This window comes from Miscanthus floridulus, chromosome 13 (assembly GCF_019320115.1).
Source record: "Miscanthus floridulus cultivar M001 chromosome 13, ASM1932011v1, whole genome shotgun sequence".
Classification (NCBI taxonomy): Eukaryota; Viridiplantae; Streptophyta; class Magnoliopsida; order Poales; family Poaceae; genus Miscanthus; species Miscanthus floridulus.
In genome coordinates, this window is record NC_089592.1 from 89885739 (window position 1) to 89910920 (window position 25182).

General features: G+C 46.3%; 4 protein-coding genes across 5 annotated transcripts; 1 reads left to right on the forward strand and 3 right to left on the reverse strand.

The window, feature by feature from the left end:
- Positions 1-11562: 11562 nt before the first annotated feature.
- LOC136502321 (uncharacterized) lies at positions 11563-14976 on the reverse strand. Of its 2 annotated transcripts, none has more exons than XM_066497771.1 (4): positions 14815-14976; positions 13225-14267; positions 12930-13124; positions 11563-12072 (listed from the first exon to the last, which is right to left on the reverse strand). In XM_066497771.1, the coding sequence occupies exons 2-4, from the start codon at positions 13510-13512 to the stop codon at positions 11758-11760; spliced, it is 798 nt and encodes a 265-aa protein (XP_066353868.1). In that variant the 5' UTR covers positions 13513-14267; positions 14815-14976; the 3' UTR covers positions 11563-11757. The 2 variants fall into 2 exon arrangements, with proteins under 2 accessions (XP_066353868.1, XP_066353867.1); XM_066497770.1 differs by having other exon boundaries at positions 12930-13148.
- LOC136500287 (FBD-associated F-box protein At3g52670-like) lies at positions 13553-14438 on the reverse strand. The gene is made up of 2 exons (XM_066495635.1): positions 14391-14438; positions 13553-14212 (listed from the first exon to the last, which is right to left on the reverse strand). Exons 1-2 carry the CDS (start codon positions 14436-14438, stop codon positions 13553-13555), a joined length of 708 nt encoding a protein of 235 aa, XP_066351732.1.
- A 130-nt stretch (positions 14977-15106) lies between the features above and the next one.
- LOC136502320 (heterogeneous nuclear ribonucleoprotein 1-like) lies at positions 15107-18736 on the forward strand. The gene is made up of 6 exons (XM_066497769.1): positions 15107-15296; positions 15394-15434; positions 16296-16459; positions 17074-17179; positions 17266-17435; positions 17652-18736. Exons 1-6 carry the CDS (start codon positions 15202-15204, stop codon positions 18243-18245), a joined length of 1170 nt encoding a protein of 389 aa, XP_066353866.1. The 5' UTR covers positions 15107-15201; the 3' UTR covers positions 18246-18736.
- Positions 18737-19077: 341 nt separating this feature from the next.
- LOC136502319 (oligopeptide transporter 1-like) lies at positions 19078-21896 on the reverse strand. Its single transcript, XM_066497768.1, has 2 exons — positions 21656-21896; positions 19078-21542 (listed from the first exon to the last, which is right to left on the reverse strand). The coding sequence occupies exons 1-2, from the start codon at positions 21756-21758 to the stop codon at positions 19342-19344; spliced, it is 2304 nt and encodes a 767-aa protein (XP_066353865.1). The 5' UTR covers positions 21759-21896; the 3' UTR covers positions 19078-19341.
- Between the last annotated feature and the right edge of the window lie 3286 nt (positions 21897-25182).

Genomic DNA, 25182 nt, shown 5'->3' on the forward strand with positions numbered 1-25182 from the left:
TAGAATCGCCGTCGGACATTTCTAAATATTTCTACGCACAGAGTAATTAACTTGGGCGTTTATTTGAGTCCACGAAACTAAGTCACACAGGATTCGCTCATCGCCTCAAGTATGTTTTAAATTAAAAACATGAGAAACTCGTTTTGAAAATTTTACTTAGGCCTAAATCGCGGTGCTAAACGAGATCGTAACACCAGGGGTGTTACATATACCAAAGACCATAGTATTTGATCGAGGCTCACAGTTCACGGCTCACTTTTGGGAACACTTACACAAAGGCTTAGGAACTAGTTTGATTCGCAGTACCGCTTATCATCCTCAGATAGATGGTCAGACTGAACGAGTGAATGCTGTTTTGGAAGATATGTTAAGAGCCTGTGTATTGTATTCTAAGGGATCATGGGAGTCATGGTTACCGTTAGCTGAGTTTTCTTATAATAATAGTTATCAAGAAAGCATCAAGATGGCCCCATTCGAAGCTTTATATGGCAGAAAATGTAGAACACCATTGAATTGGGTCGAGCCTAGAGATAGAAGGTATTATGGCATTGACTTTGTAGAAGAAGCCGAGAAGAAAGTTCATATTATTCAGCAGAATATGAAAGCTGCCCAATCACGTCAGAAAAGCTATGCAGACAGAAGAAGGAGACCCCTTATGTTTGAAGTTGGTGACTATGTTTATCTGAAAGTTATGCCAATGAAGAAGAAAAGGTTTGGAATCCGAAGAAAGCTTGCCGCGAGATTCGTAGGACCATACAAGATCTTGGAATGAAGAGGTCTGGTAGCCTACAAGTTAGAGTTACCTGAGACAATGAGCACCGTTTTCCCAGTTTTCCATGTATCACATCTCAAGAAATATTTGCGTGTTCCAGAGGAAAGAATAGAACCTCGAGGTATCCAACTCAAATTAGATTTGGTGTATCATGAACAACCAGTCCGGGTGTTAGACACTAAGGAACGTGCTACTTGGAATAGTGTGGTGAAAACATACAAGATACAGTAGGATCATCATGATGAGCGAGATGCAACTTGGGAAATAGGAGAGTATCTACAAAAAGCTTATGAAGAATTTTATAACAAATGGTTCGTAACCCAAATCTCGGGATGAGATTTTTATAAGGGGGGAGGGCTGTAACACCCCAGTGTTATGCCTGCATTTAGGCACTACAAATCACGCATATCATGCATCATCAAGCATCCAAATCATACATGCCTAATCATGTGAATAACAATTGAAACATTCCTTTGAAACATCTGAAACATGCGTGAAACCTGAATGCTGCATACACCTGTTTAAGAATTGTTTTGCCCTGAATTTTTCTTGCTAGGTTAGTAAAACATATTTGGCTACTATTGTAAATCATCTAGCAATGTTTAGTTCAATTTTTGGAGCAATGTTTGTATTCAAATTAATTCAAAATTTGGCTTCAAAAATAAATTCCCAAAATTAGGGTTTTGAGCTAAACGTGGACTTTGATCTTACAATTCAAAATCTAGAAAGAATTTGGCTGTGGTCATAAAAACAAAGTTGTAGAGAATTAAATTCTAAGCAACTTTTATTTTTGGTACATTTTCAAAAGAGGTCATTTTCTTGCTCAAAATAATATTTGAAAGAGGGCATTTAAAAATTCCTTGAAATTATTTTTGGAAAAAGGATTTTTCTCCTTCGCGGGCCGCTGCCTCACTTCTGGCCCGTGGCCGAAGCCGGCCTGGCCCGCGTCCCCGCTAGCCACGTGCCTCGCCCGCCCAACGGGTCAGCCCACCTCGCGAGTCAGCCCAATAGCGCCCACCGCTCGCGCGCCTCGCCTCGCTCGGCCTAGCCCAGCGCCGCGCGCAGCGCCCATCGTCGCGCCGCGCCCCAACCGCATCAGGGCTTGCCCGCCGCGTGGCGCCACCCGTTGATGGCGGCCTGACACCGTGTCCACGCGCCGCGGTAGCTCTGGCACTGCTGGCCACTGCTTAAGCTACCGCAGAGCTCGCCCGTCATCGCATTTCCTGCTCCTCCCTTCGCCTCTCGCTCGGACAGCACCCGCGTACGCACCCACCACCGGCCGCCACTAGCTCCCTCACCGGATTTGGCTCGCCCAGCCGTCCTAGCTCGCCATTGAACCCTCCATCTCGCCCGTATCTCCGACTCATCATCACGCACCTCGTGCTCGCCTCGGTAAGCCGTGAGAAGCTCCCTCTCCCTGGGAATCTCTCATCGGAGTTGTGGCCGAGCTCACCGGAGCGCTCTGCTCTGTGGACCTCACCCTCCGTCCTTCTTCTAGCTACCTTTTTGTGCGCACGACCACCGCACGAGCTCGGTGAAGCTCCCGCACCACCTTTCGCGCCCCTTCCTAGTCGGAGATGGCCGGCCATCGGGAGCAGCGCCGCCGCTACGCCATGCGCGTCGTCGAGCCCTATCCTGAGCTCCTCCTGTGCCTTCTCTTGGTGCACCGTGTTCGCCTCGTCGCGGGTGAGCTACTGGTGGTGACCACACCGCCGGCTGGCTCGCCGTCGGCGAGAGCTGGCTGGTCAGCGCCGCCCCTATCTCGGTCTGACCGACAGGTGGGGGCTGTTGACCGTGGGGGCCCGCTCGTCAGCGCCCTGGATCGGATCTAGGTGCACAGCACCGGGCGCACCCAGTATTTTGTCGTCTGACTTTTAAAAGGGATTTCAAAAATGATTTTTCAGAATTCTATTTAAATGCTTTGGAAAATGTTTGTGTACTCCTATTAGCTCCAAATCTGTTGGAACAAATTTTGCTAGATTCCTTATCATCAGATCTACTTGGGAAAATTATTGCATGACATTTTTGAGATACTTTGCTGTAGAATTTTATTTAATCATGAATATTGCTGATAACTTGAAAAATATGTAGAAAAATCTATAGTCTTCAGAAAAATATGATTTCAAGTTTGTTAATCTTCTTTTGTCATGTACTTCCTAGGAAAAATATGTTTCATGCATGTGCTGTGGGAAAATTTTTAGGTGTAGTTCAAGTACCTTTAATGGCTAATTTTTGTTATTTTAGCTAGAGAGCAAATTTTGTATAAAACATGCATGTGACAATTTTTGTACAGTCATTATATGCTATGAAGAACCTAGGAAAAATATTACTTCTGTTGTTTGACACTTTTCACAGTTCAAAGTATTTTTATGTACAAAATCATGCCATAGCTTGTGATTTTTGTGTAGGCTAATCCACTCATTCAAATATCATAAAAATCTGATGGTAGTCTAATTAGAGTAGTACCATGCTACTGTAATTTTCTCAGATTTTTATAAGCACAAAAAATATAGATTGCTGTAGTAGTCCTAATTTAAAAGGAAATAAAATAATCCTCTTTAATACAAGATTAGTTAATAATAATAGCTTTGGTGTATCTTTGAAGCATTTGATAAGGTGTGTTGACTTAAACATATTAGTAGTAGAAGAGAATGCAGTAGATGACATGTGCTTGTAGTATATTTTCTTGGATGATGTTGACTACCTTGCATTTAAACATATCCATTGCATTTATCTCCTTCGATGCATCGTTTGCATAAGCACTTACGCGCATTGCATCATACAGGATCGCAAACCAAGAACCCAGTCATCATACCTGAGGAGCCCGAGGAGCAATTCGAGGTGCAGCCGCAGGAAGTGCCAGAAGCCGACGAGGAGGACGTTGAGGAACTTCCGGAGTGCCCCGATCACCGTCCGAGCTCCTTTGAGAGAGGCAAGCCCCGGAGCATTTTTCTCCTGGTTTGCAATTATTAATTAAATGCTTTACTTTAATTGATGCATTACGTTCAGGAGTTGTTTGCAACCGTTGCTGCATTATACCTTGTTTACCTTTGTTATACTACATCCTTGTTACCCTGGTATCCGTAGTCGAGTCAATGCTTAGCTGTCTTAGACCGATAGAAGTCAGGTGATTTCCTGTCACCTACGAGCTATAGGTGGTTACCTGGATCTGCTTGGATAACTATGAAGTCATGGTATAACTAAGTGTTAAATGAAGTTGAGACCGGACGGAGACTTGCAGAGTTTTGGACTGTAGTGTTTCCGTCTGTGTCGATTAAGGACCGACCGTTGTTGGGCCTCGAGTCATGTTGAACGCATACCTTACATTTAGCTGGCCGGATAAAGTACCTTTCGGCCGTGAAGCTGGGAGATTTTTCGGGCCAAGTAGATTGCCCACAACGCACTGTGCCGAAGCAGGTGTGGTAGGACACGGGGACGGGATGATAAGACTAAAGTGCAGTCGGTCGGCCCCCGGGTACATGTGGTTCCTAGCAAACTCGAGATTCCTGGAAAGTTGACTCGGTGATCAATATCTCACTTTAGCGGGTGAGTGAGGTTTGTGTAAGGAATAAATCACCAGCTGGTTAGGAATCGATTCAAATCGCCATCGCTCCTGGATAGTGAGCACTTGACTTGAGTTACTTCATCGTAGTAAATGTTATGGAACACTTGGATAGTTATAATGAATATGACAGTATGGAAGTTGTTTAATGATCATTGGTTATCATTATCTCCTTAATTACATGTTTACTCTAGTATAGGTGCAAATCTAGTCGACAGGTTAATAATAATTTAACTTGGCAGTAATGCTTTTTGAAAGGTTCTTGAAATGCTAAAAATGCTTCTTTTTGCAAATGAGTCAGCTACCCCACTATAAAGCCCTTCATAATCCTTGGTGTCATTTATTTTTGGTTATGTCGGGTAAGTCTAGCTGAGTACCTTCTCGTACTTAGGGTTTTATTTCCATTTGTTGCAGATGGGTAGATGTATTACGGCTACTGTATCAGCTGCCTTTATCCTGCAATGGGTGATGCTTAGGACCATGGGCATGGTCATTCCTTGCGTCTCATCTGATGCTTTTGTTGGAGATGATCATTCGCTGGCACTATATTTAAACTCCACGTGAGTGTGTGTGTGGTTTGAACAAATGACTTTCGCTACTTTTATTCGAACTGGTTTTGTAATAACTATATTGAAACTCTGATGTATCTGAGATTGTAAATTTTTATGTAATATATGATGGTGACCGCTAAACTTATTACGATCTTGGCTAGAATGGAAGTTGGTTTGAAATCCTTTGTGATTTCACGGACTACCGAGTTATACGGGCTTAAATTTGCTAAATCGTCTGCTCTAGCGGATGATTTTCTTACTTAATTTCGTATAATTGGTCGGTTCTGTTACAAATAGAGTGGAAACAAACGATCGGAAGAACACACGAAAGTTACAGAGAGGTGTTTGGAACACATGAATTTTGAACATAGGAATTTGAAAATTGACAATGATAAAGAAAATACTAGAAGCACCTACCGAAAGATTATGCTAGTAATAAGTAGACTTAATATTCACTATGGGTTAGCAACTTTATCAAAACCATGGTGGGTCCCAAAAACAACAAAAGTAAATGACCTTGCACCCCACGTCACTCAAAACCTTGATGGGTGAGCAGGTGACCTAGTGCTAGTGGTGCACGGCAACAACAGCGTGGCCTCGAACAACAATGGCCATGGGGCTATGAGCTTGTGACAGAGATAGATGGGCAAGTTTTCCTACTTTGTGCTGGCTGCTTGACTACTTTTCGCTCTTTGTCACGCGTTTTACCTCGAACTTACGCGAGACGAAGAGAAACTAAGAGATCAAACTAGATTTTTTAGTTCCCATGAAATGAGAATCTACCTATAGCATTCCTAAGAAAATGAACCATCGCTTCTATAACACCCTAGGTGTTAGTCTTGCATAAATTGATTTGCATTGCATAAGCATGAGCATCAAGCATTCATATTTACTCTTTTACATTTGAAACATATGAATGAAACATACAAAACATGTCTTGTTATTTCATGTTTTCTGTGTGTATGCTTATGATCATGAGTGAATAGGTGTGAGTAGTTGACATGAGTACTAAAATATATTAGCTACACTTATGATGACTAGTGGATCAATATTCATGAAGATCATTTTGTCTAATCCAGTACTTAAGTGATAATATGTGTGTTGAACTGGATAGCCCTATGTATGACCAATGCATGAAATGAGTGCATGACCTTGCAATTAGCTTAAACATGTCTAGCGCACCATTATGAACAACTTTGATATTCATGGTTAAGGGTAAATAAGTCATTAGGTCAGAGTTCAAGTACCCGTCATCCTTTGAATGTGGCATGTTTGACCAAGTTTGAACTACGTGCTATAGACTTTGCATGAAGGTGGTCACTAAAGCAAAGTTGTAGTATTTGATGTGGGGAATAACTTTTATGTTTATGTCATAGACTAGTTTAGCTCCTAACATGCTTGAAATTGGCTTCCAAGAATCAGCTTTTCACCATTTTGAGCACTTAGGAAATTTTTACAAGTGTTTGACGCCGACAGTTTGATAGGCCAACCTTTGGGACGACATTACTCCTGAACCGTTGCGAATTAGGTCTTGATCATTTAAGACGAATTACAGATGGTACTTAGAGCTACAACTCTTGTGTAGATGGTATGAGCTAATACTTCACGGTTTAGTAGAAAGAACGTCGTCAAATTATGTCGTCAGGCTCTGATCGCGGGTCTGATGGTCGTCTTCGTCAGGCCGAGTGGCCAACCGCCGTCAGGCCAAGCGCGCCAAGTGGAGTCCATACGCCGTCGCAGCCCCCGCAGGTTAGGCCATCGCTACCATGACATCACCACGCGGCTGTTGGCTCGCCTATTTGCTTCGCCTACGCCGTGTCTCGCCTCGTCAGAACCCGTGGAAGCCGAGCGCAGCGCCTTCTGATTGCCATCGAGAGCGTTGCGGCCGCCATCTCCCTCGCCACTGCATCCTTGCCACCTTTAGCTAGCCCACAGCGCCGCCGTAGTTGCCTTTAGCGCGTCCACCTCGCGGTTGAGCCGGTGAGTCTTAGTTGAGATCGCATTTTTCTTCCCCGCGGCGAAACGCCATTGCCGCCGTGAACTCCGTCGAGCTCCCGTGCACTCGCTGCTGCATTTCACCTCGCTACATCTTGCCCACAGTTTTCCCACCATCTCCTGTACCTATTCCTCCCTCTGGTCGAGCCTATCATGCTGTGTCGTTGGCGCTTACGCCGAGTCCGCAGCCGCCATGCTTCGACCTCACCGGAGTTGGGCTCACTGTGGCCGGAGCAATAGGGGCGTCTCCTTTCTCCTTTCTCTTCTTGGATAGCGTCACCATGACCCCGTGAAGCTCATACCGAGCTTGGCCTGGGCAATGGGGACTCGCTGTCGCCGGAGTTCTGTAGCGACCTCGCCGCCGTCCGCCATTGCCGACGCAGTCATAGCTAGAGCGTGGTAGCGGTCGGGAAAAGGGTATGGGTAGGTGTGTATCGTTGCTAGGAACACGCCTATGCCTTTGGCCTCGCCGGAGATGTGGCCGCCGGCGAGTTTCGCCGTTGCCGCGCCGTCGAGTGAGCCATCCCCTGTTTTCTTGTCGCTGACGTGTGGGTCCCGACCATCAGTGACTCAGACCCAGTAGGATAGCTCATTTGTTCAGTTTTTGAATGTATTTTGTAAAAAAATTGTATCTCAAGTTTGGTAGATCCAATTTGAGTGAGTCCAATTTTATTAGGATCTGAGTGAACTCTAGCATCTAAGAAAAATATAACATCAGCACTTATAGTATAATTTTTGTATGAATTAAATAGGAACTTGAAATGCGTTTTTAGATACATGCAAACTTGTTTGAATTTTATCTTGAGTTTCTGTGGTCCAAAAATTATGAAATTTTGTGGGTATGCTGGTCTTTCTTAGTAGAAGCTCTGGTAAAAATTTGAGAGTCATTGCATGTATGGTTTTTGAGTTATAGATTTTTCTTTTATCATTGAGTAAGACTTGTATGAATTTTCATAATTTTTCTATAGATCCAGTAAAGGTAAAATTTGGTGAGTGCTATTCTTATGCTAGAATGATACCAGGAAAAATATAAAATCTATTGCTTGACACTTTTAACTAAGGTTTCCTATTTATGCCTTTTTAAGCACTTATGCCTTGTCATTTTTGTGTAGACTATTTTACTTATCCAAATGCCATGAAAATTTTATGGTAGTCTACTTAGAGTAGTACTATGCTACTATAATTTTCTTAGATTTTTATAAGCACTAGAAATATAGGTTGCTGTTGTAGCCCTAGTTTAAAATGAAATAAAATAATCCTCTTAAATGCAAGTTAGTTAATAATGTTCGCTTTGGTGTATCTTTGAAGCAATTAATAAGATGTGTTGACTTAACATATTAGTAGTAGAAGAGAATGCAGTAGATGACATGTGCTTGTAGTATATTTTCTTGGATGATGTTGACTATCTTGCATTCAAACATATTCATTGTATTCATCTCATCCGATGCACCAATTGCATAAGCACTTACGCACATTGCATCATACAGGATCGCAAACCGAGAACCCAATCGTCATACCCGAGGAGCCCGAGGAGCAGTTCGAGGTGCAGCCGCAGGAAGTGCCCGAAGCCGACGAGGAGGACGTTGAGGAGCTTCCGGAGTGCCCCGATCACCGTCCGAGCTCCTTCGAGAGAGGCAAGCCCCGGAGCATTTTATCCCGGTTTGCGATTATTTAATTAAATGCTTTACTTTAATTGATGCATTACGTTCAGGAGTTGTTTGCAACCGTTGCTGCATTCTACCTTGTCTACCTTTGTTATACTATATCCTTGTTACCCGGGTATCCGCAGTCGAGTCAATGCTTAGTTGGCTTAGACCGGTAGAAGTCGGGTGATTTCCTATCACCTGCGAGCTATAGGTGGTTACCTGGATCTGCTTGGATGACTATGAAGTCATGGTATAACTAAGTGTTAAATGAAGTTGAGACCGGACGGAGACTTGCAGAGTTTTGGACTGTAGTGCTTTCCGTCTGTGTCGATTAAGGACCGACCGTTGTTGGGCCTCGAGTCATGTTGAACGCATGCCTTACATTTAGCTGGCCGGATAAAGTACCTTCCGACCGCGAAGCTGGGAGATTTTTCGGGCCGAGTAGATTGCCCGCAACGCACTGTGCCGGAGCAGGTGTGGTAGGACACGGGGGCGAAATGATAAGACCAAAGTGCAGTCGGTCGGCCCCCGGGTACATGTGGTTCCTGGCAAACTCGAGATACCTGGAAAGTTGACTTGGTGATCAATATCTTACTTTAGCGGGTGAGTGAGGTTTGTGTAAGAAATAAATCACCAGCTGGTTAGGAATCGATTCGAATCGCCATCGCTCCTGGATAGTGAGCACTTGACTTGAGTGACTTCATCGTAGTAAATGTTTATGGAACACTTGGACAGTTATAATGAATATGGCAGTATGGAAGTTGTTTAATGATCATGGGTTATCATTATCTGCTTAATCACATGGTTACTCTAGTATAGGTGCAAACCTAGTCGATAGGTTAATACTAATTAACTTGGCAATTATGCTTTTAGAAAGGTTCTTGAAATGCTAAAAATGTTTCTTTTTGCAAATGAGTCAGCTACCCTACTATAAAGCCCTTCATAATCCTTGGTGTCACTTATTTTTGGTTATGTCGGGTAAGTCTAGCTGAGTACCTTCTCGTACTCAGGGTTTTATTCCCACTTGTTGCAGATGGGCAGATGTATTATGGCTACTGTATCAACTGCCTTTATCCTGCGATGGGTGATGCTTAGGACCATGGGCATGGTCATTCCTTACGTCTCGTCTGATGCTTTTGTTGGAGATGATCATTCGCTGGCACTATATTTAAACTCCACGTGTGTGTGGTTTGAACAAATGACTTCCGCTACTTTTATTCGAACTGGTTTTGTAATAACTATGTTGAAACTCTGATGTATCTGAGATGGCGAACTTTTATGTAATATGTGATGGTGACCGCTAAACTTATTACGATCTTGGCTGGAATGGAAGTTGGTTTGAAATCCTTCGTGATTTCACGGACTACCGGGTTATATGGGCTTAAGTTAGCTAAATCGTCTGCTCTGGCGGATGATTTTTTTACTTAATTTCGTATAATTGGTCGGTTCTGTTATAGCTTCCTCCAATCCAAACGCTCATTGTAGTTTCCTTTCCTCCATTTTACGATTCCTGCTATATTCCTTCGACAATCCTCCGATCCAAATGCGGCCTATAAGTACAACCCCTATTTGAATTGGAGCTATTTTTCCACCCATATTGGCATATTGCCGACACACCTATAGAGGGAATCTGTGAAGAGTGGGAGATCCATCAAAGCCAACAATTGACGATTAAGAGTTAGCCTTGAGTGATACTAGTGTTCTTTGTTGGATTCTATCGAGTTGTTGTTGAGAACTTGTTACTTTTGGTGATTGTCATCACCTAGAAGGCCTGACGGGGAACTTGGAGAACTTCCTTGATGAGGCTCTAAAAGTTGTTCATGGTATGGAATCCGTCATTTCAGAGTGGAGAATGGGTATTCATTACTGGAGAGGAGCTAAACCAAGTCTTGTTGAATCTTTAGTGCTCCAATGTGGATTAGGGGTTGTGTCAATAGGGGAAAATCTGGCTGTCTCTTTATCTTTCTCTTGTTCTTGCATTACTTCTTGTTTAGCTCATGCCTAGCTTGTTTTGTGCAAGCTCATATGTTGAATGACAACTTGAATTACATGATAGAGTGCAGAGGATGTGTGAAATCTTGCTAAGAATGTGTTTAGCTCGATGGCTCTAAGCACTCTCTAGCGTGCTTTTGTAGTAATCTTCGGAGCCACCTGCTTGGGGTCGTAGAATTTACATATGATTGTCGTTTTAAATTTTAGAGCCCAATCCCCTTCCTACCTGGGCCATTTGGTCCAACGTCAGGCTTCTTGGCCAGTATCGGCAACCATTGCGTCCGGGATGCAGTGCAGTCTGATCTGTGCTTGCCCAGGGGTGAGGGCACATAGATGATGGGTCTACTAACCCGCCGGCCGGATCAATGGTGGTGACCTCTCCCTCTTCACTGGCAAGGTCCCTAGCGACTGGCCACTCTCACTGGTCGAGCCTCGAGCCATATCTTGCAACGCATGAGATTCAACTAGATATTGCACTGGAGGTTGTTACCCGTCTCAACGCCACACGAGAAAGCAGGTTGCTTTCGGTCACCAAGGTCCAACCATGCAAGAATCTGAAACCATGGTTTTCGTGTATATAATGATTTCCTATTAAAAAGATAGTAACAAAGTTACAAAGGTAGGTTCAAAACTGCAAGCACCAAAGAATCCCATTAAAAAGATAGCAACAATGGTATAACATAGTGGTTTGGTTTAAAACTGCAAGCACCAAAGAAATCGGAGAAATCACAAAATACACGACCATGTTTCAACAGGACTGCAGATAACAGTGCAACCCCCACAGATCAAATAGGACTGGATCACTTGATATGGCTTCAGAAACTAAACCATATAGACTATAATGTTTCCTAGTGAGGAGATCCCATCACTGTTTATTCTCTTCAGAAGCTCAAAGAAGTTGGGATTTGTTTACAAACTGAAGATGGTAAGAGTAAGGACAACAAGAAAATGGGAAAGAAACCAGCAAAACAACTGAGCATGAAACAAAATTAATTTCCTCCTGACAATGCGACAAGTACAACGACCAGGTAATGGAGTCAGATACCATTTTGGAACAGATACTTTTCTTATAAACTGAGCACTCATATCCAGTTTTGACTGATAATGGGAATAAGGAACTCAGGTTCCAGGTTCATTTTCATTATATTATAGCCATCAACAGAGGCCCTGCTACGAACAATAAAGAATTCCAAACCTATCCAACACATGAAACATCTTTCTAGTTAGTGTTCTTGCATCTCATTCATCCTGGGAATAATCTTCACCCTGGGAATCATCTTCATCCTGGGAATCATCTTCGACATAAATTTTGAACTCTACAGATGGATAGCGAATTGAGATGCTGAAGATTTCCTCCACCATTTCACTAGATAGGTGCTCACTGAACGTCACAGACATTGTTCCAAGTGCTGGCGCACATCTGAATATAAATTCCATGAGATCAAGTTCATGGTCTTCACCAGCAAAGCCTGTAATCTCCACCACCTCCAGATCTGTCAGCGGGATGTTGTCACTTCCCCAACTCTCAGATTGTTCATACGGGCAAGAAGCTTCCTGAAGAAACATAACAGGAAACAATAGCAGCAAAAAAAAGAAAAAAAAGAAAAAAAGTTGCAGTTTCAAAGGTAAGGTATGCTGCCTTCTCTCTCATGTTCATGGTTCAATTTGTGGGTACACCATTCATAATCTTCCCTGGTACTTGTTAATTTAATCTTCAGGTACAATTGGCATGTGATTAGTATGAGGATGTTTTTTAACATATATAAGTATCCTTCACCTTGCAACCTACCTGTACCCTTTGCAACCTTCTTAGGAAACACAATATGTGTGGTCAGAAAAAAGGTAATATATACATTCTCCCTTTTGAAAATTTTATGTTTACAGTATACATACTCTGTCTCAAAGTTAAGTATACATGCATACTCTTCTTTGGAACTAATATGTATTTATATGCCCATCTAAAAAGCATGTATACAGAGTCCCTTGTCCAAAAAATACGTATACATATACTAGTCAAAAAGCATGCACGTGCACTCCTTTTTCTTTTTTGAAGAGAAGTACACATATGGCCTTCTCAAAAGTCAATAGTAGTATGTAACCATACCATCCTAGGTATCCGGTAGTTACGCAATAGCATATGGTGTCTAAACACATGTATGTATGTCCATAGTCATCGATGCTTTTTCTACTATGGGCAACATTTGATGCTAGAATGATGAACTGGTCAACCGAGATTCTAAGGCTAGTCAATGTTTACTGTTTGAATAATTTTATGGAAATCAGTTGTTTTGTTAGCAGCTTAACAGATCCATCCACATCCACTGAACCTGATTGAGCATATAAACATGAAGCTAATGGACAGTGGAAAAGACTAAGGAGTAGCACATACTGAGATTGAGTGGATATGTTACCTCACTTTGACAAACCATGACCAGCTTAAGCTTTTGTGTAGCTGGTAAAATCTGAAGAAGACACGACACCAGTGGTCCAATAACATGTGCCTTAGCCGAGATATACAGCTCCAAAACAGAGAAGTTAGTCACCGGAAGTCGAGCTATAGCTTCTGTTATGCTTTGTCTTTCACCGCCTCGTTCCACATCCATCAGCTGAGGGAATAGGGACATCAGAAACTGCGAATTCATTACATCAACATCTCACATAGTAAGGAAGTAAGCAAATAGTTGAAAACCAAGTGAGAATACGCACACAGGTGCGATAGATATCAAGGCGTAGGATGTTGATGTGAGGTAGCTGCTTTCCTCCAAACCGCACTCCAATGCCACCAAGGCACCACTCACCAGTAACCATGAAAAAATCAGAGTAGAGGTGGAGGGAGTTGTACTTGAGCGACCAGCAAAGTTCCTCCACCACTGGGGCCAAGAACGACACTCTGAGTATGTTGGCCCGGCCAGCCTCCACTTTGACCTTCTTAAGCACTGGGGCCACGATGTCGATACAACCGTCATCATAGGCATCACAACTAGTGATGTCCATGCTGAGCTCCTCAAGCGAAGAAGAGTGAACTGTGATGGCGTCAACCCCCCCAGTAGTCGCTGATCTTGAGAATGCTTAGGCACGGGCAGACGGGAAGAAGGGCACCAAGGTCAATGCGGCATGAGTGTAGGAAGAGACTCTTGAGCGACGTGAACTCGCCAAACAGTGGCGGTGCGACGTAGAGATCCTCAGCGGTAAGCTGCAGTGAGGTGGTATGGGATAAGCAGGGCAGCTCGTCGGCCTCAAAGGGGTTTATAGACTTTTCCAAAGTAACGATGAGCTTGTCGGGTGCCAGCGGTGCGGCAGCACCGAGAAGAGAAGAGACATCCCCAGGAGCCACCATGGCCTTCAAACGGATGTCAAGGAGCTCAATCGTGGGGCGTGTGACACAGGCAAGAGCAGCCTTGACAGAGTCACCGTCGACACCGTCGAAGGTGAGCTCCGGGAGCTGCTTCCAGAGACCGGCCCAGCGGCGGGAGAGCACGCTCTTGCGTGCTGCTTCACGGGCACATTGAAGCCTCACGAGCACCAAGATGAGCAGATCGTCTGGTAGTCCGCTGAGCTGGTCCTCAGGACAGCACGCAGGACTGCGCGTGCCTCCTTGAGGAGGTGCCAACGGCGGGGGTAGGAGGCGGCCCGACCGCAGCTGCATCCTTGGCTGGTTGCTGTCGGGTTTCACGATCCAGGCGATGGAGAGGAACTGCTAAATTCAGACTCCAAACATCAGATCAAAGATAACATCGACTGGAGATTCTCTGCAAAAAATCAAACATGGCATGATTCTCAGCACAACGAACAAGAAGAAAAATCAAACATGGGGTGAGTAAGGAATTCACTGTTCACAGTTGCAACATTCTTATATATGATATCATACAGACCCACCCCACTCTGATGTGCACGTCTGTGTTCTGCAGCGCCTGATCCATCCGGTGAACTTTCATAATAATTCTATAAGAATCCAGTGAACTTTCGGCATTTCACACCACACAATGCACGCATCAATCAGGGCACAACCTGAAAACCTCCCGCACGCAATACACTCCCAGAAACTCAAATCCCGCTACATTTTGGCCAGCCCTAAGCACAACCCTGGCTCGATCAAATCGCACATCTCACACCCACCTGACCGCCTGCCACTGCCCCGTATCACCACTAAACTAACCCACGCCCGGTGAGAAGCCTAACGAGCCCTAACCCGACACACGGAGCAGCGAATCCCCAAACGCACGGCACGGGACCGCGACACACCAATGCGAGGAGAAATGGGGGCCAGAGGGAACGGAAACGGGCAGGCGTCGTCACCTCGAGTTCGCGGACGGCGGAGGCCCCCGTATCTCCTGGTGGAGCCGTGCGGCTGCGGCGAGGAGACGGCGAGGCGGAGGCGGGGACGGCGGAGGCTCCCGTATCTCCCGGTGAGGGAGGCTTGCAGCAGCGGCGCAAATTTGCAAGGCGGTCGTTGCGGTTGCGAAGTGAACTCTCGCGGGCCGTGGGCCGTGGGCCGTGGGGTAGCGGTTCAGAAAGCGTGCACGGGCCTACAACTACAATTGGGCCAGGTCATAGAAGGGTGCACGAGGCACCGCCGCACGCGCCCCATCGACACAGTCATCGAGCGAGACGCGAGCGCACTCGGTTGTGCGAGTGGAACCGCGGCGTCCAACTCCGAAGCACGTACGCAACCCTAGCGAGGCGATGGGGAAGGCGGAGGCGAGGTCAAGGGGGCGCGGCGGCGGAGGCGGCGGCGGCGGCGGCGGTGGTGGTGGCGGCGGCGGCAGCGGCAATCCGGGGTATGAATTCCTGGCGCCCCCTCTCTCTTCGCTAATTTACGGCTTGGATCTCGATTAAGCGGTCTGATTGGTTGGCCTTTGATTTTGGGATTTTCAGGAAAATCTTTGTCGGAGGGCTCCCACGGGACACCACGGATGGTAGGTTGATCGATTCCTCCGTTTTGTGCTTGTCGCGTTCGATATTTGTACTGATTTCTGCGGATTGGAAGATGAGATCGCGATTCTGTTGTACAATTTAAGTTTTTTTGGGGGTGGGGAAGGGGGTTGAGGTTGGGACGTGGGGTGGGATGGGGTGGGGCGGGGCGGGGCTTGGTGGACAGTACGTTATTCACTTGATTTCTGGATGTATGGCGCTTGTTACTGCACTCCTGTGGCGGTACTGTGCCTCGTCATATATTTTGTTAATTGCGTGAAAATTTTTTACACTGATGTTTTTGTGTGTTCTGACTTATAAAGAGTTGTGCAATGCACCTGCACAACAAGAATTGTGATGCTTCTGTTATGTGATAATTAATCTGTTTTAGTTGCTATACAGAAGAAGGGCGGGCCTGGTGCAAGCGGTACAATCTGCAATTATATGCCTGATTAAGATCTTCGTGTGCCCATATTATGTTCCCTTGCCAATAATTGCAATGAGCAAAGCCTAGCTATATGAACTGGTGACATCCAATGAAAAACATGTTAATTTATAGGAAGATACAAGTTTTTTTTTAAAAAAAAATCTAATCTTTGTCAATAAATCTGCTCACTAGTGTTGCAATTAGTGAGATGCCAGTTTTACATAATGAGGATACAGGTAGTTTATAGAGCAGGGCATGATACAGCACTGCGAAAGTAATTATTCTGGCATTTGTGCTGTTTTCCTTTTTTTTCTATATTTCATTTATTCATCAATCTGATCTGATGTGTGGAGCTACTAGTGAATTGCAGGATTAATAGATAGATTCTCATATTAGCTGTCTTCATTCTACTGATTTGTGCTGCTGTTTCCTGCTACAGCTACATTTGTGAGGCATTTTGGACAGTATGGAGAAATAGTTGATTCAGTGATAATGAAGGATAGGTACACATCTCAGCCACGGGGCTTTGGCTTCATTACGTACTCTAACCCTGCTGTTGTTGATAAAGTGATAGAGGACAAACATGTTATCAATGGAAAGCAAGTAAGTTTTGTTTCTCAGCAAGTCTGTATCATCACTTAGGAGTTAAATTGCTCTATTTTGTTAATTTTTCGCTTTAGTTCTTATACTTGTTTTGTCGATACATGCACATTAGGTAATCAGTTTTTTTGTGTGATAAGGATATAAAACCATTTGTTTTATCATATTGATCTTTGTTAAAATATGAATTACACCTTGTGATATAAATGGATAGGTTTTCAATTTATATGCCTACTAGGACTTGTCACTTCTAGGTGCAATTTTTTTTGGTTATCAATCAATTTATGAGTGCATTTTAAACAAAGAATAGTGTTGCTTTGGTGACTATATGTCTGTTTGCTTTGTTAGTTCAAGCAATTGGCATGTCAATGTCTATTGTCTCGCTGTGCTAGATTCGCAAACTACCATTGGTGTTTCTGATTCAATTTAGGATACTAGTCTGTTAAGTTGCTCATGTTACTTAATGTAGCTATTCCAGATGTGATTTCGCATTCCTCATTTATCCATCTGAAGTTTCATTTGTGCCATACATCATGCATCATCCATTTATCTTTGCATTCCCCACACGTTCACAGCTGAAAATTACTTAGTAGTACTTCCTTTCACTTACTCCGCAGGTTGAAATTAAGAGAACCATACCAAAAGGTTCAGTGCAGTCTAGCTCTAAGGATTTCAAGACTAAAAAGATATTTGTTGGTGGGCTTCCCTCAACACTAACAGAAGGTAATATCAGTATGGCATATGATGGATCAGCTTTGTTTTACATCGATTTTGCCCTGATGATTGTTCTATTTGTTAACCTTGATCAGACGATTTCAAGAGTTTCTTTTCAAGATATGGGACTGTGGTAGACCACCAGATTATGTTTGATCATGAAACCAAACGTTCTCGAGGCTTTGGATTTATAGTTTTTGCTTCTGAGCAAGTTGTAGATGATTTGTTAGCAAATGGAAATATGATTGACCTTGCTGGTTCAAAGGTGAGTCTGCAGTTCATTATAGAAATGACACAAATGGTTATCCCCTCCATTGTGTACCTATGGTGTAAAATATGTAAAGTAATGTCAAGAAAAGGAAAATGCATTCTTCTATTCCAAGTTACCAGTTGTGCTAATTTCATGGAACATCATGCTTAAATTGATAGAAAGGCCCCATAGGTTATTTGACAGGGCTTAGGTCATTTGCTTTGTTTGTAGGTGGAGATCAAGAAAGCGGAACCAAAGAAATCCTCCAATCCACCACCACCACCACCAGTGCATGGTAGAAATGCTAGGTCAGCATATGATAGTGGCTCTAGGGACCACCCTTCTGCTGACAACTATGGTGGAATGGCCAGTGCGTATGGAAACTACAGGGGTGGTGGATTTGGTCCTTATAGGAGCGATGCAGGTTTCGGTGGTAGGCTCGGCAACTATGGTGGGATAGGTGATTTTGGTGGTGCATATGGTCGTTACTATGCAGGATTAGGGGGCTACGGAGCCGCGTCTTCGTTTGGTTATCCCGGTCGCTTTGGGTTATATGGAGGAGGATTTGGTGGAGCTTATGCTGGTGCTGACTTAAGTGGCTATAGACGCGGTGGCGGTGATGAGAGCTTCAGTGCCCCTGGTAATTCTGGGTTTGGTGGTGATGCTGACGAGAGCTTTGGTGGCCCTGGTAGTTCTGGCTTTAGTGGCACTGCCTACGGTGGGGCATATGATCCTACGCTAGGTAGTTATGGATCTGCTAGCACACCTGACACGAATAGGGGGAGCTTCACTGGTGGATATGGACGATATCACCCATATGGATGACAAGAAGAGCCCTTGAGAAGGATTTCCTGGCTTAAAACTTTCCTGCATGTTTGCTGCCTGTCATTGGAGAGACCCACTGCCCAGCTTTTCTGGAAAATATCCAGCTACCTGAAGCTTCTAGCCCAACTTAATGTCATGTGTGCATGTTTTCAAGTTCACCTGAGCTTTAGCTTCTAATCCCATAGCATGTTGTGATCCAGTCATCCAGAGGTGTCATATTGAAGGTTATGTTTGGCATAATACAGATTTCTGGTATACTTGTAGTTTTAAGCTTCTTTGTAAGGATACCTCTGCAAGCAGATTAGCTGTGTGAACATTAGGAGAGTCAGTCTCTATCACTTAGCATTATGCATGTTAAGTTATTCACTCTTTGATTTACACATGAAAAGCATTGCCTTATGTTGTTAGCTTGCTTGTTTTTAGCTTAATCTGTGATCACTAGCAATTGATGCCTGTGTATACAAAGTGCTATAAAGAACGCTATTGCCCTATACGTTGGAGTACATGTCTCAGTCTCCTTCAAATATCTGCATCTTGAATCTGAAAAATCTAATCGATTTGCTGTCCTATGCTTGCTGCTCGAGTTGGATCATGCATATTTGAACGCGCCAGTGAAGATGAGCTGGGCACCTGAGCTCCTATAACAAGTTCATCTAGCACGGTTACTGGTTCATATTTACTAAAAACTGACATCTTTCATAATTTTTGTGAGGTTTGAACAGAAGTTTGTCCAAATACCAAATGGTGGTTTAGACCAGTTTCCGTTTGACCCCCAGTATTCAGGAAACGTTAGGTGAACGACTGATTAGCATTCACCTATATTACGAAACCGCGGAGTTGTGTTCATGATATTTCGTCGAAGATTGTCTTTACACAATTGCTTCTCGAGTAGGACATGTATGCTAACTGCATTAGCAAAGGCACAATGGATTTTAGCATGCCTTTGCAAGCATTGTTTCCTTGTACAGTGATAACAATCTTTTTTTCTGACTGAGATGAGATTAATTAGGTTTAGCTATACTACTACTGCTACTACTACAGTCTATAGAATACCACACGGCCACACCATCCTGGAAGAAAAGAAAGTAGCGTGTGTCTAGTGAGCGGGGCAGCCGGGTGCACTGACTCCCGGCGCCGTGGGGCACCTCGCCAGCGCGCAGTGGTCGTCGACCTGCAGTCCCCACCAGTTGACGCCATCGATGCCCCTGGACTGCAGCACGGCGTAGGAGACGATGCCCATGAAGGCGACACCGGCGTCGAGGCCCGCGGAGAGCACGTAATTGTGCCGCGCCCACCAGGCCTTGTACCGCCGGTAGACGACGTAGTTGAAGGCGAGTCCGACGGCGCCCCACATGAGGTAGTTGACGGAGCGCGCCGGCGGCATCATCCCCGTGGCGCCCAGCAGCACGGGCATGTTGACGAGGCGGAGCCACGGCGCCCAGGCGCTGTCCGGGAACGCGCGCGCCAGCGCCCAGAACGGCACCGGCGCCAGCGCGCCGGCAAGGAAGAAGTAGTTCATCTTGGCGTAGAGTCCGAGGCGGCCGAACATGCGCAGCGGTCCCACGACGCCCCAGATGATGGACGCGTTGAAGAAGACGTCGTCGCCGGGGCACGTCCAGGGGCTCCCCTCTGGTAGCTTTGCCGGGTCGCAGATGTTGGGCACACTCTCCAGCAGCCACCACGACGTGGCGAAGTAGACCGACGACGCCAGCACGGTGCCGACCAGCTGCACGGCGAACATGGAGCGCGGCGGGATCTTCATGTAGTGGCCCAGCTTGAAGTCCTGCAGGAACATGATGGCCTGCGACATGCTGATGTAGCCGTACGTCTTGAACGCCACGTTGGCGAGCGGCCGCCCCGGGTAGAGGTAGCCGATGATGAGCTCCGTCACGACGTTGAGCCCTGGCTGCTGGTTGGTGGTGGCGGTGATGATGCCGATGGGGAGCGTGAAGAAGAAGGCGATGCCGGCGGCGAGGAGGACGCCCCAGTACGGGAGCTGGAGCTGGCGGCCGAAGCCCTCGCAGGTGAAGAGCGAGAGGCCGAGCACGATTACCAGCATCACCTGGAACCACCACTGCGGCACGGCGGCGTAGTTCCTCCTCATCAGCCGGGCGTGCACGTCGCCGCCGGTGGCACGCACCGTCGCCTTGGTCTGCTCCCATATCGACCTGCCGTGGTAGAGCGCGACGTGGGACAGCGTGGCCGCCAGCGTCGCGAAGCTGAGGCCGTAGGTGAAGGCGAAGAAGATGCTGAGGTGGATCTGGCCGGCGCCGTCGTAGCCGGCCTGGCTGAACTGGAACGTGTCCGGGTCCAGCACCCTGTTCACATCGTACCGGCTGCCGTTGGCCATGAACACGTGGGAGGAGATGATGGGGAACCGCCTGGCGCCGTACGCGTCGCTCCAGTAGGCGAGGGGAACGATCACGTAGACGATGAGGAAGAAGCCGGCCATGATGTTGACTATGGCGAACGCCGGCGTCGACAGCGGCGTGCCGAGAAACCCAGCCACGGTAGCCCAGTCCAGGCCGAACGCGCCAACGCCGAGGCCGTACACACCGGACCCGATCTGCTGCGCCGTCACCGAGTTCTTCCAGATGAGGCACACCACCGAGATGGTGGAGATGGTCGGGAACAGGTAGTTGGGCACAATGTAGTAGGCGAAGCTGGCGGCGAGCACGGTGAGGAAGAACTGCAGCCTCGTCGTGCCGCCCCGGGGTCTCTTCTCCTTCTCGTGCAGCGCCCGGAAGAGGGAGACCTGCACCAGGTTCGCCGGCCACCACATGTAGGGGGAGTCGACGAGGAACTTCCTGAAGAGGCCCGCCCAGCCGTACCCCATCAGCTGCGTGGTCTGGGTGAGCAGCATGGCGGCCAGCGGGTGGATCTCCCGGTGGTAGAACGCCTTGACGATGGTGATGATGCCGACGGCGTAGACGGAGTTTGAGCCGGTGTTGGCGAAGATGGTGATGAGGACGTGCTCCTTGAGGTTGAAGGGCCCCGGGTTGAGGGAGAAGGACCACCCCATGATCCGGACGGCCTTGCTGGGGAGGCACGCCGCCATGAACTTGCCGAGCGGCAGCACCACGATCTGCACCGAGAGGGAGGAGATGTACAGCGGGTTCTGCCGGTACCCGAAGAACTGGTTGGAGAAGGCCAGCAGCGCGCAGGAGAGGAGCCCCAGGAACCATGTCCTGAACGTCAGCGCCGGCAATGCCGGGTCGTCGGTGATCGGCACCGTCAGCCGGACCTCCTCGATCGGGCAGTCGTCTACTTCCGCTTTCTCTGCAGAATCATCGTCGTCTGAAAAAACACCAAATTAATTAGTCTCAGTCAGCAGAAGAAAACCCAAGAAGAACACAAGAAGGAATTCATTCATTCCTGTCAGTCAAGAAGAGAATCGAAGAAAAGCTCACCGGTTCTTGCACTTCCACCATTGGTGCCTGGCCTGCTGCTGGCATTCCGGCGGCGGCCTTCCAGGTGGCTGAGCTCCACTTGCTGAGGCTCCGCCGGCTCCATTCTGAGTCTGAGACTGCTTGCCAACCTTTCACCTAAGATTTGGGGTCCTTACCTTATCAGCAGGCACGCACGCACGCAAGCTTTCTGTGGACAGGCTAATTGTTGGCTCCTCGATCTCCGGTACGAAGATATCCGACCACTCGTTAGTGTTGGCGAACACATATTAGTGATGCCGACCATGAACTATCGTTGTCCGACCACACACTATGGTTAGAGGTAGAAGAAGTGAGGGAGAACAGAGCATACATACACAGCAGAGACACCAGCGTTGACCGGAGCTCTGTACAAGAGATGGCAAATCTGAACTTTCTTTACTGAGTTGTAGTGGCAAACTATATATACAACTCTATCCATCTAGTCCTGGCACATCTGTCATGCTGCTACAGTGACTAGATGAGACAGCAGGACTGACTCTGGCGCCTATTCCTGCTGTAGCTGCAGTGTGGTAGGTGAGCCGTTCGGCGCCTGTCCCTGCAGCGGCTACAATACCACAACAGGGAGCTTTTTCAGCGCCGCTTACCCCTACCGTGTGTTCACACAGAGATGCAGCAGATTATCTAACACCAATTAGGGCCGCCCCCACAGCTAGCCAGATGGACAGGCCAATTAGGGGCCGTGTTGGTAGCTAAGCTAGTAGTAAGCTCCTACCAAGTGACAAAGAGATAGGTTAAGCGTCATCGTCATCGTCTTCATCCTGACCTCTCTTGTGTTTGCAAGCAAGTGTGACAGAGTGATGCTCGCTCGAGTGAAGGGACATGCATGGTCCCGGCCTTGCAAAGTTGCAGTGTTGCACTGCTGCATCTATGTAGGAGGGGTATTTTTTTTACAAAAGGCAGTTCAAAACTGTGAAGGAACAGCTCGACTATTTATGATGTCATGAAGATCGCCGGTACTGACAAAAAAGGCACTGGGGCAACTGTAAATTAAAGCACTGGCGGTACTGTCTAGTATAATACAGTTAGTACAGTACAGTACATCCTTAATAAAAGTTAGGAGCTGCAATAGATTAGCTAGCAAGTGGTGTGGTGGTGCTTTGTTTAATGATGATGGAGGTTTTTATGCCGGTGATTGTTTAAAGTCTGAAACTGGTAGGATAAAGTTTTTGGAGAGAAGTTATGTGAAAGGTGGTGGCTAAACAAGATACTGTTTTTGATAGGCAATGCCTGTCCTTGAAACATGCGTTCTCTCCTAGTTTACATTTGGTTCTGCCATGCCATGCCTAGAAAACTTCATTGTCAAGTCACAGCTCGAGAGAGAGCTGATGGAGCCGTGACACTTAGCTTGCCACTGCTTGCGATAAACAATCAGAACACACGAACAGTAAATTGAGTGCTCAATCAGTGAAGCCACATGGCTGTCTCTGACCTGTGTGGACTGCTACATTTGGATCAATGGAGGCGACTAATCTTAAACCATCGATGATCATCATCATATGGTGTCATCAATTAATCCACTACTGCAGTAGTACGTACACTTGGCAAATCTGAATAGATTTAGCTTCAGAAATTGGGTGCAAATCCAATTACTTTAACACCGATAAATTAGCTACGGTCCTAGATATATCATGGAGCACCAACAATTGATAATTTTATTTATTTTCATGGGGGGAAGGCGACACCAACGTTTGACGGCATGCAGGAGATATATGACCACTGGATTGAGTGTGCTTCACTGAAGAATCAACATCTATCAATAAACCCCCAAAAAACACCTAAAAAATAAGCCACCAAAGTCCGCTTTTCACGTTACTCATTATACCATATTCCAAACCTAATAAACCCCAAAAGTATTGCCTTCTCACATTGTTCCTCCCCACCGAAGGTAAAAACACTTCTTCTAGCTCGCGCTACACATACGCTTCTGGACCGCTGCTAGGTGACATTGCTATGGGCCGCAGGCGTAAAACACTGCTTGTGTCCGTGGATGGCTGTTTCTGGTCGCGGTGGCTGTGATCGCGGAAAAGGGTGCCAAAAGTGTCGCGGCGCGGATCTGATTCCCTTGTGCTTCTAATTGGCCGGTAGCTCTGGAAGCTAGGAGAGAATCACAAGGACTTTCAGGAACTAATTCGCAGGGCCTAGCTTAGTTTTTTTCAGACTATCGTCGATGAGGTTAATCTTTGGGAACTTGCCGGTTTCCGACAGTTACGCAGACAGCTGCCTACGCCGTCGTCCGGGTCCTCGTCTCAAATTGTGTTAGTAAATTAGGCCTATCATCAACAACTGTGTTCGAGTGCGTTTTTGAATGTACCTGGTAATCCTAGGATTACTTGGATTTGTTGTATGTTGAACTATTCTACTTCCTCTTGGGCCGCCCGATGTGTGAAGTCTGCAACCAAGCCGACGAAATGGGTGAGCACATTGTCTTCGACTGTCCGTTTGCCCAAGAGTTTTGGCAACAACTTGGCTTCAACACCAACCAGCCGAATTCAGTTGATCGTTTCATCGACGTCCAATACCCGCCGACCTTCCCAAGGCAGCTGCTCAGCACTTTCATGGCACTTTGCTACCGGCATCTCTGGAAACGGAGGAATGGTGTCGTGTTCAGAGAGGAGGCGGCCACAATCAGGCAAACTGTTCGGCTGATAGAAGCTGATCCCAAGTTATGGGAGAGGCGGCTGCCAAAGAAAGATAGAGCAATAGCAAATGCTTGGTACCAATACTTAGCTTCCATATGTAATTGAGCTAAATTCAGAAACATTGATGTATTTAAAAACAAGATGGGCTACCTTCTGGGGCCTAGATCAATGAAATAAAACCCAGGTGGGGAGCCTTTCCCCCGTTGACAGTCAAAAAAAAAATTCTACTTCCTCTTAACGAAATATGTGTTACAAGGACACGTTGATGGGAAAAAAATACGTTCTCTTTCTCTCATGGCAATGCACTTGTCAATTGTGAGGCGCTTGTGCCTTGTGGTGACTTTGTTAGTATCAAGATATGCCAGCTCGGTCTCTCATAGATGTTCACAGAGGTAGACTCACTACTAGAGAACAGACTTTAGAACGATGTCCCAATTTGGCATTAGCCTCGGTATTTTTTTGCCCCCGGGACTAGAAAGCCTTTAGTCCCGGTTGGTGTCTCCAACCGAGACTAAAGGTCCCTGCCCAACGGCTAAACCGGGACTAAAAGTCCTCCAACCTTTAGTTCCGGTTGGTAATACCAACCCAGACTAAAGGTAGACCCTTTAGTCCCGGTTGGTAACACCAACCCGGACTAAAGGACCCTTTAGTCCCGGTTGGTAACACCAACCGGGACTAAAGGTCCCCGGATGGGTTAGTTCAAAAGGAAAGTATCCCATCCATTGTTAGATGTGTTGTATAGGTGGGGTGGTAAGCTACGCACGAGGCAGTGCATGAGGTCTTGGGTTCGGATTGCTAGTCCCGGTTGGGAAACCGGGAGTAAAGCTGGTTCCCAACCGGGACTAAATC